Genomic DNA, 10,499 nt, shown 5'->3' with positions numbered 1-10,499 from the left:
AAAGCTAAAGAGGTATGACAGTTACTGGGTTTGGACTTTGCTATTGATAAAGCATGCGCCGTGGATTATGCGGGAGAAGTTGTGCTATAATATTTATTGCTACAACCAGCTGAAGAATATGTTGTCCTCGGCCTAGGAAATTCAACGAAAACAATTGCTATTGGTTCTTGGTATATATGGTGGGAGAGGAGAATTTTTTTCTAGAATATGCAGAAGTGTGCATATCATATATTAGAGAAGAAAGGGGTGAAGAAACCCTCCACAAGGTTTACATACTATTTACAAGGCACTCCGGCCTCCACTTGCCACTCACTATCAAGCATGAACTACTCACCACTAGCCCGCCTACTTATACCACTAAAGAAGAAGTCCAGGTCACCCTTGAGCAGTCCTGCTGACCTCCATATCTGTCCTTTGCGATCAATGTTCCGCAGCAGCAGTTGAAGTGATGGTGTTTCTCCATCGAAGACTATTGTGTTGCAGCGTTTCCACAATTCCCATAGTCTTAGAGTAATGATTGTTTTTAAGTCTCTAGTGGAACTATGTATCGCCACACGTGTGGAGCACCATTCCACCAATGTATCCTCTGGTGCCGGAGCCTGTCTCGGGTCTCCAAGTGCACTCACATCCATAGCCGCAACGTTCTTGCAAAGACGCAGGTGAGTAGTATGTGATTGAACGTTTCGGCCTGTTGGTTGCAGAAGGGACACGTAGTTTGGTGAGGCAGTCCACATCGAGCTAATCGGTCCGAAGTCCAGCAGCGGATCCACATGGCCAACCATGCGAAGAAGCGGCATTGTAGAGGTGCCTTCTGTTTCCACACGAAGTCCACCTATGGTGCCACCTCTCATCCCATAAACCATGCCACGTACGCTAATCGGATGGAATAGGAACCATTGGCCTCCAAGCCCAGTAGATGGCATCATCCCTCTCTGCATGCAGTTCCATCACTGTCATTCTGTCATTCTTTCCCATAACTGCATGTATTTGTCGATATTATCGAGCCCAAGGTTAGGGCCAACATCCATCGCCCAAGTATTGTTCAGAAGGGCTTGCCGTAAGGAACGTGAGGCCTTGATCCGAGGAGCCACTACATCATATACGTTAGGCGCCACATCTTGTACTCTGTTACTGGAGCCATCTATCCTCCCAAAATAGAACCGTATCCCCATTGCTACTGGTTGCATGTGTTGCTGCCTGGAAGATCCCTCTCGCTTCAGAAGTGTTGTTGATCTCAAATTCCCCCCACTGCCGTTGTCTGTTCGTACGTCTGAGCCATAGCCATCTTGCCTAGGAGAGGAGAAATTTAGTGCATAATAAAAATGTCCAGAAACCTAAGTTCATAGCAATGGCAATAAAGAGCTTGATTGCTAACTATACTATAGCGAGGGATGCAAAGATGATGAACAAGTGACTCTGGACCAAGGAGCGACTATGTGAAGCTAAACGTGGATGGGGCTTTTGACCCAGACTTACTCCAGGGCTCGTATGACGCTGTCATGAGAGATTCAAATGGCAGATTCGTCGCGACAGGAAACGGGAAAATCGATTGGTGTGGAGATGCGCTTATGACCGAGGCACTGGCCTTACAGGTTGGTCTCAATTTGGCAACTACAATCGGGTCTAACCGCAATGAGATGAACTCGACAACATCGAGGTGGCAGAGACAACGAAGAATGGGGGTCACTCTTTGGGTCTATCGACGGCAGTTTTTGATGATATATCACCTTTTCGTTGTGAGTCACATACTCACAGGTCTGGTAGGAGTAGTGCTTCAGATAGCGGACCCAACCAGGGTAGACCAGGATAGTGTGTATTCAGCCAGTGCGGAGCAGATCAAACCAAATCAGACAAAACACGATGGCATCAGCAGCGCCATTCTCCGGCACCGGCAGTCTCCTTCGCCTGACAAAACCAGGAACGCCACAGCCCCAGTTCTTCTCCCCTCCGCCGTCTCGCTCCCACTTCCACCTTCGAACCCGCCCCGCCAAGGCAAAGAGCCCAATCGCCGGAGCCATCGCCTCCTCTTCCATGGCGGCAGCCCAGCCCCAGACGTGCGACGGCCAACAACAACGGGCGGAGGAGGCCATGAAGCTGCTGTTCGTCGAGATGGGCGTCGGGTACGACCAGCACGGACAGGACATCACCTCCGCCGCGGTGCGCGCCTGCAAGGATGCCATCTCCTCCAACTCCATCCCCGCCTTCCGCCGCGGTAACCCAATCGCTTACCTGTTTCCCTCAGTTATTCCGCCGAACACCTCCCCGGCACACAAAGCGTTCACTCGGATCATCAGCTGACCCTACTTTTGGTGCCAATTACGTCTGCAGGGTCGATACCAGGGGTGAACAGTGAACAGATGAAACTGCAGATCAAGCTGGGTGTCCCGAGGCCGGTGCAGCATCTGTTGGACTTTGAGAGAATCAAGGCCGTCTTCCCCTAGTGAGCATTTTCTCTGCCTTTTCTTTGTTCCTATGAAATCTTCGAACTTGACCATTCAAGGGATGGAACTAGAATCAAGTGCAATGTTGCATTGTGATGGGCTCTTATTTATGACAAGTAAATTGTCACGGTGCCTAGATTAGTGCTGACTCAATCATTAGAGTGAGGTATATAATTCCTTACTGCAGAGCATGCGTATTTCAATCTTGGTTAAGGAATTAGTCAAAACGCCTATTATACCGTCTGGGCGTGAGTGGCAAAGCTGCCAAAGTTTTATCAAGCAGCACAACAGAAGGATGTGTGGTCAGTACTGTACTGAGCAGGAGTGATTTAGAATTCTCAACACCACCATGTGTTTCAGTTGTGAAAGATTTTATTCAGGTCAGAAAACAGTACCACCACGTGTACTAGCTAGTGTAAGTAACAAGGCGGCCAAACCCAAGGCTAGTGTCTCATTAAATGTTCAACTTTATGAGGCATTATGCAATGTGAGGCAAGATAACAGTCAACATCACAAAAGCACCTTATGTGGATATACAGGAGAGCAATCATGCGATTCACATGACTTGTCGAGAAGATATACTTGCAAGAGTTGAATATTGCATATTGCGTAGTACTCATACAGTTCCTATAAGGCTATAGTCATTCTTGCAGGCTATATTTACTAATTGGGGGCTCTTTTCAAGCCTCCACTTCTCTAGAGGAATTTATTAGAAGTTTTCAAAAGGAGATCATCTGACTATTGGTTTGATAATACTCCCTCTGTCTCAAAAAGTAATAGTGTCAAAAGCCGTCTTACATTTTGAGACAGTACAAGAACCCTCAGATATTTCATATTTGTAATAGTTTTTGTTGTGCACGATAGCAGAAGTGTTACTTGCACATGATACATGGTACATGCGAAGTTGATTCGTCCCTCGACAAAAGAGTCCAACCAGTCATAGTTAATCAGAGGAGAGAAAAGTTTTGATGGACACATTGCCATATCGGATGGATACAACAACTATTCCATAGATGTCATGGTATAATGTGCGTACCTATTAAGTTGAACCATCTGTCAAAAAGAAAAATGAAACTGAATAATCGTAATTAGCAGGAAGAAAGCTGCTGTTGGTCATGTTCCCTAATAGGCTAGATAGTTATCTGTTGGCACAAGTACGAGGAGGCTGCTAAGAAATACTCCCTCCGTCCCATAATGTAAGACGCTTTTTGACACTACATTAGTGTCAAAAGGCGTCTTACATTATGGGACGGAGGGAGTAGTATGCATCTATCTTACTTCTGAAAAGAGGGTGAAATTTCCTGTATTAATAAGAGACGAACAGGATCTATGATGGATGCTACGTATTATTTTTCATCACCCATTGATTGTGGTATATACTGGAATAATGTAAGGGGAAAACAAATAAAACTAACCCGGAACTAAATGTTGTGTGTAGCATAGCCATTCCATCTATAGAAGAGAACGTCTCATAATTCTCAATCAATATTGCCTATGTAGAAAGTGGTACTCCCTCCGTCCCATAATATAAGAACGTTTTTGACACTGGTGTAGTGTCAAAAACGTTCTTATATTATGGGACGGAGGGAGTATATGTTAATGTTACATCAAGATTATGTCTGTCTTAGGTATCATATATACACATATTCTCAGATTAAGCAAACAGTTGGAAGTCCATTCTGATTAAGTAAATAGCAGGCGAGCATCCTCATCCATTTTGAACATAATACATGTGCCGTGATTTCAGTTCATTGGTCTTTTTAAATCGTCCTTGAATTTAACAAATGTGTCAAATTATCCATTAGACTACAGATAAGTGTACCAATCCTAGATAGAAATCTAACAAATCAATCTTGGTTGACAATAAAAAACAGTTCTTGGAAATCCAAGTCATTGGGCTGCAAGACTTCCGAAAATTGGAAGTAAAACAATTGAGAATGACAAATTGACAATACAATTAAGTAAAACTAATTGAAGTAGTAATAGTATTTATCTTTGGGTAGCAATTTAAAGTATGAAGGGCGGGCCGGGCGCAGTGGTAGTCTCTCTCCATTTGTGGCCTGGCGGTCCTGGGTTCAAACCAGCCTCTTTGCAGAATTATTATGCAAGGGTAAGGTTGTCTAGAAATTCCCTTCCCCAGACCCCACTTTGTGTGGGAGCTTTCAGCACTGGGTACACCCTTTAGCAATTAAAAGTATGATATGTTTTCAGTAATATTCTTTCAATGTATTCCTATATATCTCACATATAACAAATTCTGTAAATTGTTGTACTGTTATGTGATTTAAAAATTATAGCCGTCCAGTTACACGGGGCTGATGACTAGGGCTTAGTTTGGCAGCACAGTTTTTAGAAAACCGTGGTAATTCAAAACTACAGTATTCCAATGCGCGGGCAAGGAATACTACAGTTTCTTAAACCGTAGTTTTTTTTTTCAGTTTTACCAAAACTACCGAGGTGTTTGGCTGGTGCTGTTTTACCATAGTTTTGACCGGTTGTTACGTGTGGATGGCAACTGAACCTAACTCAGCTACACTAAAGGAGTTACACGACCGGACTAATTAGCGTCTGCTAACGGCTGCAGGCTGCCTGCAGTCGCCATGCATGAGGTCAGCACGTCCGCACCTAGATGCTAGGATCTGTAGCAGCCTGAGTTTTCACTTGTATGTCTATCCCTGCCTCCTGTACTTCTAGCAAGTATGTGTCACCTAATCTAGCACCTGGATTCAACTAACATCAGGTGGCTGATGTTTAAGGCTTCAACTAACACACCTATATGTATTCTGCTTCAAATGAACACGCCATTGCAAGATATGTTAGTCTTCACCAAAAAAAAGTCCCGCTTTACGAATGTGATCTACGACAAGTTAGCATGTGTGTCCTATTATCAATCACTTTTGGGGCAATCCGGTAAAACTTTATGCCTGATATGTGATATGCACATCTTAGCAGGCACGTTGTAAATCAGAATGTTTGGTAATTTTTTGGCGTGCTAACGTAGGGAAGATGACTAATTGGCTATCATCGAAGCTTTGTATGCTAGTGATAGAACTTCGGCCAATCACACATGCATTCAAACATCCATCGTTACGGGAGACCAATTGAGATGTAAAGGAGATTTTCAGATGGAGAAGTATATTTTTCATCTAGCGGCAGGCGCAACCCCAACCACCCCCCTCCTGAGGTGGTGATCTCCATCAGCAAAGCAACTTCCTCATCTCCGGATCCTGATCTGCGGCATGGGATTGCTCGGACTCAAGCCAGGGCGAAATCCCTGCTCGGCTCGCCGACGCTGGCAGCGGCGGCACCGGCGAGTGTCGTTTCCCTTCTTCGAGCAACAGGGGAAACCCTTGATCCGGTTCTTCGGATCGGATGGCGGCGGCGTCACGTCGTCGCTCCCCTTCTTGAAGGCGTCATCTTGCTTGCTCGTGGCGTTCCCAGTGTTGGATCTAGATATGTTCGATGTTCTGCTGCTTTGGCAAGCCTCTCTACTCGGGCTTGGTTTGGTGGTTTAGCTGTGGTTTGTTTTCTTTGTTCGGGCTAAGCATCCTGTGTCTCTCTGCTCCGGGTCCCATGTCCACGCCTTCTCTTCTATGCGTCCGTGATATGTGTTGTACCCTTCTATGTACTCATTCTGCTTTCCTTCTATCAATGCAATGATACGCAAGCTTTGCGTATTCGCGAAAAAAGAAGTATATTTTTCGTAACTTGGTCCAGTGCCTTTGAGAGGGATGCCATTTAGAGATACAAATTTTGTCTCAGTGGAAGAACAGGTAGGCATATTTCTTTATGCCGTTTCGAACAATGCAACCAATTGTACACTCCAAGGGCAATTTCAGCATAGTGGTGAGACCATAAGCCACTATTCCAATATTGTGTTGAATGCACTCATGATTTTGCTGGAAGTGTAATACAGTTGCCTCCAATTAATGTTCCTTTCAAAGTTGCAAGCAATCCAAAATTTATGCCATATTTCATGGTATTATTCACAGTAAACGTCACCACAGTTGAGTAATATTAGTGTGTCACAAAGGCTTGGATATAAGTGCATCATAATCGACAATAGCTAACTTGGAGTTAGTGGAGTTACTGAACTACTGATAATTTGCATCTTGGTGTACCACATAACATGTTATACTCCCCCTTTTAGAACATAACATCTCATACCCTTTTTGTCGTTATTTGTAGTGGTGAGATCACCAGCTGCGAGGTCGTTGACGGCGGGATGATCTGTTCAAGTGGAACATGCATCGAAGCAATGGGAGATAAAAACGATGACTGCTACATTGTCAATGCTGCAGTCTACGTCGGTTACTAATGCTAGCCTGGAGGAATTGTTGTATTGGAACAGTGGAAAACTTGAAAAAAAAACCTGGCCGGGAGAGGGGAACTGGAAATTCTCGTAGGCAATAAGTATGTATAACTGTTATGAACAGAGAAAGGGTCAAAATAGGGGGAGGCCATGAAGCCTCCCGGTAGTCCTGCTGCCTGGCGTCGCCGGTTATCTTACCCTAAGAGGCTAAGAGGGCAATCTCGCGGTGAGCTCCATTGTTGGAGTTCATTGGAATTGGCATGCACATTGTCATCTCGTGTTGTATGGTGTGGGGAGGTTGAGGATGTTGACCGCATTCTCTTCTTTTTGTGCCGTGTGATCGTTTGAGAGGTTGCCCTGAAGTATTGCCTTGCTACTAGGTCCACGGACTCATTCAAACCCAATTTGTCTTAAGCTGGGAGAATGGAGTCTTGTCTTCTTTCTGCTGCAGTTATGGCTTGGGTGGTCTTGCCTTTGTGGCTGCTAACCAGGAATCATGCGGTGGATTCACCTCTGCATCCAGTTACACAAGTTGTTGAACATATGGGGCTGGTCTCGGCAAAGCGCGTGCAGTCAGTCGGAGCTGAAGGTGTGCTGGATCTGTACAAGATTCAAACCGGGCTACTCAAAAATAGACTGGTGGGCATTTAGGAAATACTGTACTACTAGTACCAAGATGGCACAGGAAGAGGCAAGAGCACTAGAGACCCAGAAACTTGCGTTGTATGCGATGGTTTAGTCCATAAACTTGCAAAAGATGATCTATTCATCCACAAACTTGCAAACTATGTGATGGTTTAGTCCACAGCCAATCAGAGACGGACAATTGGCGCCCAGCTGGCTGGCTGCTGCGTGGCACACCTGGTCGGACCGGCTCTTTTGCGGAAAACCCCTCAATATTTCAGGAAATCATGCCCGCAGTCCCTATTTCTCTTGTCTTTTTATCCCTGTTTCCCTTATCAACTATCAACCTGCAAACATTTTATTTATTAGTAGTATTATTGTCTCCTTCCTTCTCCAAAGATGTATACACATATACAGTAATTACTAAAGAGATATAAAGAGAAATGCATGTTTGTAATTATTAAGTTTGACAGGAAACCGATACATGGAACAAAATACTGAAATGGTGATCTGAAATTGGCCGTAGTCTGCACCTAGTACTAGTATAACCAATAACTTGTATTGATATATTCTAAATTCTAATACAATGGGGGGCTGCTCTACCAGGATTCAGTTACTAGAGCAAATCAGATGAGAACATTCAGAAGTCAGAGCCCAGCTGCAGATCAAAATTCATGGAGTCAGATTAACTCCTCTTTTTTTATTTCGGTGGGGGACACAATAAAAACCGGCTATGTAATGTAACCTCTGTATTTTCTTTACTCCTTAACATATAGGCAGTACAAGCTGCCAATTCCTAAAAAAATGCATGGAGTGCTACTTACCACTTACTCTGCACAAACACACACACACACACACACACACACACACACACACACACACACACACACACACAGAGAGGGAGGGAGGGAGGGAGGGAGGGAGGGAGGAGGAATCAAATTGGTTGAGGCGAAACATAGAGGGAGAGGAGAGCAGCGTATTCACCACAGGAATCCGACGGTTAATCACGGGCGGTGGAGATCGAGAGGCGGCGGCGGTGGTGGCCGGAGTCGGAGAAGAGGAAGACGGGCGATGCAGTGCACGGGAGCTCGAAGCGGTCATCCGAGCATGTCTTGGGCGGCTTATCGACATTACCGACAGCCCGAAAGCACGGCACGCCGACGGTGAGCCTGCCACTGGGACACGACCAGCCGCCCCAAGTCGCATGCGCAACCAGAGCTTCATATCGTCCGGATCTCGACCTTCGTGGCGACCGACCGACGACCGTGGACTGGCCGAGCTCGACCGATCGCCGACAGTCTTCTTTATCAAGGAGCTAGGGATTTGGACAGAGATAAAGAAGACAAGGGAAACAGGGACTGCGGGCGTGACTTCCTGAAATGTTGAGGGGTTTTCCATAAAAGAGCCAGTCCGACCAGGTGTGCCATGCAGCAGCCAGCTAGGCGCCAATTGTCAGTCTCTGATTGGCTGTGGACTAAACCATCACATAGTTTGCAAGTTTGTGAATGAGTTGATCACCTTTTGCAAGTTTATGGACTAAACTATCATATCCATCGCAAGTTTCTGGGTCTCTAGTACTCTTGCCTCGCACAGGAAGTAGTGGGCAATGCCTACGAAAATGCATGATGCCCATTGTTCCATGTAAATTGACTTGTGGACTTTTAGCAAATAGTCAAGAGGGCAATGCCTACGAAAATACAATGGTGTAGATGGTTCCATGTGAATAGACTGGTGGACATGTGCACCCATTATGAACAGTAGAATCTAAAAAATAGCAATCAAATCCAAACAATTCTAAAATTGTAGGTCATCAAACTTAATTGACTGTTCTACTCACACATGAAATTTTGTGAATGAATGTCGTATTCTTAGCGAAGGAAAAAACCGGACCTCCAAATTACTTCAAACATGATCTTTTTTTTATAGCAATGATTTTCTTTTGAACCTAGTATATACCACCTATGTCATTTCTTCATGCAACTTCACACGTGAGTAGAACAATGATCATGTATGTTACAAAAATAATAATTCAAATTTGCCTGATTTTTCTAGCATTTTTATGATTTTAATATTCATGATGGTGGTGTGTGTGGAATCATGTTTCAAAAATCCGTGCCCCCAAAGCCTATAATTAAAAGTCTTTGTATGTCTCAAGCAAACATCCAAGCGATGGCATGATAAATTTGACATAACTTCGAGATCTACACGCTTCTTATAGGAAACATAACTAGCATAGGTGGGTACCCCTGCCATATCTTGGACATGAGTATGTGATACCCTGTTTGCATGTCAATGCCGTACTTATTTTTGGGGACTAAATTTGGTGTGATAAGGGATGTCAAATGTTGTATTCCAAAATTTTGACATGAAAGATCGAGAGTAACTAATAGTTTTATTAACATAAGCTGATAAAAAAAGGTTGGGATGTGATTGAACTTTTGGAATCTCATGACGTGGAGATAATTCTAAGCTCCATTGGTTACATAGACTACTAGCCTTTCACAACACCTTATAACCCTCGTATGATGCTTCGAGAGAATCAAAGAACTGCTAGAGATCAATTGAGATACATATTATTGGATGTTTATTTACTTGGTTGGCATCGTAAGATTTCACTTGTTGTTAGTAAACTGGCCTGCCTATTTTCAACTTATATGTGCATAATGCATTTGTAAATCAGAGCGGTATACATGTTCGTGTGGGGGCGCGTAATAGTAGATTATATAATCTAACATAGAAAAATAGAAGGGATGAGCAAAAATGATTCATCTTGCCCATACTTGGTGCTGTTCTTGTTGCTTGTTGTCTGTTCTTGTACTTCCATGTTCTCATGCAAGAACAATCATCATGGACCAGCATTTCTGTAGAAGAAAGAAAAAAGAGCAGTTACTTTTCTCAACAATTGGATAACACCTACAATATCAACAAGAGGAGCAGAGTTATAGCTAAAGATTTTGCTGAAAAGGTTGGTTGTATATTCGGTATGTATTCTTGTTTGTTGTTCAAGACCTGTTTAATCTCTTAGATACCTGTTAAATCTCATTTAAATTATGTTGCTACCTATGTGTTCTTGTAGTCGCTTGTTTTCTTGGAAGAACTCTATTGTTGGACATATTAAGTAA

The 10,499-nt window shown here is 43.9% G+C and overlaps 1 protein-coding gene across 1 annotated transcript; it reads left to right on the top strand.

Moving 5' to 3' along the window:
• Positions 1-1,741: 1,741 nt before the first annotated feature.
• On the top strand, positions 1,742-7,081 carry LOC123070110 (uncharacterized). The gene is made up of 3 exons (XM_044493133.1): positions 1,742-2,212; positions 2,329-2,440; positions 6,630-7,081. Exons 1-3 carry the CDS (start codon positions 1,861-1,863, stop codon positions 6,757-6,759), a joined length of 594 nt encoding a protein of 197 aa, XP_044349068.1. The 5' UTR covers positions 1,742-1,860; the 3' UTR covers positions 6,760-7,081.
• Positions 7,082-10,499: the final 3,418 nt, after the last annotated feature.

This window comes from Triticum aestivum, chromosome 3B (assembly GCF_018294505.1).
Source record: "Triticum aestivum cultivar Chinese Spring chromosome 3B, IWGSC CS RefSeq v2.1, whole genome shotgun sequence".
Lineage (NCBI taxonomy): Eukaryota > Viridiplantae > Streptophyta > Magnoliopsida > Poales > Poaceae > Triticum > Triticum aestivum.
This window is presented reverse-complemented; position numbering and strand designations above follow the sequence as displayed.

Bases quoted from the DNA above. Each gene is read 5' to 3' on its own strand.
- LOC123070110 (XM_044493133.1), top strand. From the start codon at position 1,861: ATGGCATCAGCAGCGCCATTCTCCGGCACCGGCAGTCTCCTTCGCCTG. The intron at 2,213-2,328 runs GTAACCCAATCG...TTACGTCTGCAG, and splicing joins CATCCCCGCCTTCCGCCGCG to GGTCGATACCAGGGGTGAAC. The intron at 2,441-6,629 runs GTGAGCATTTTC...CGTTATTTGTAG, and splicing joins ATCAAGGCCGTCTTCCCCTA to TGGTGAGATCACCAGCTGCG.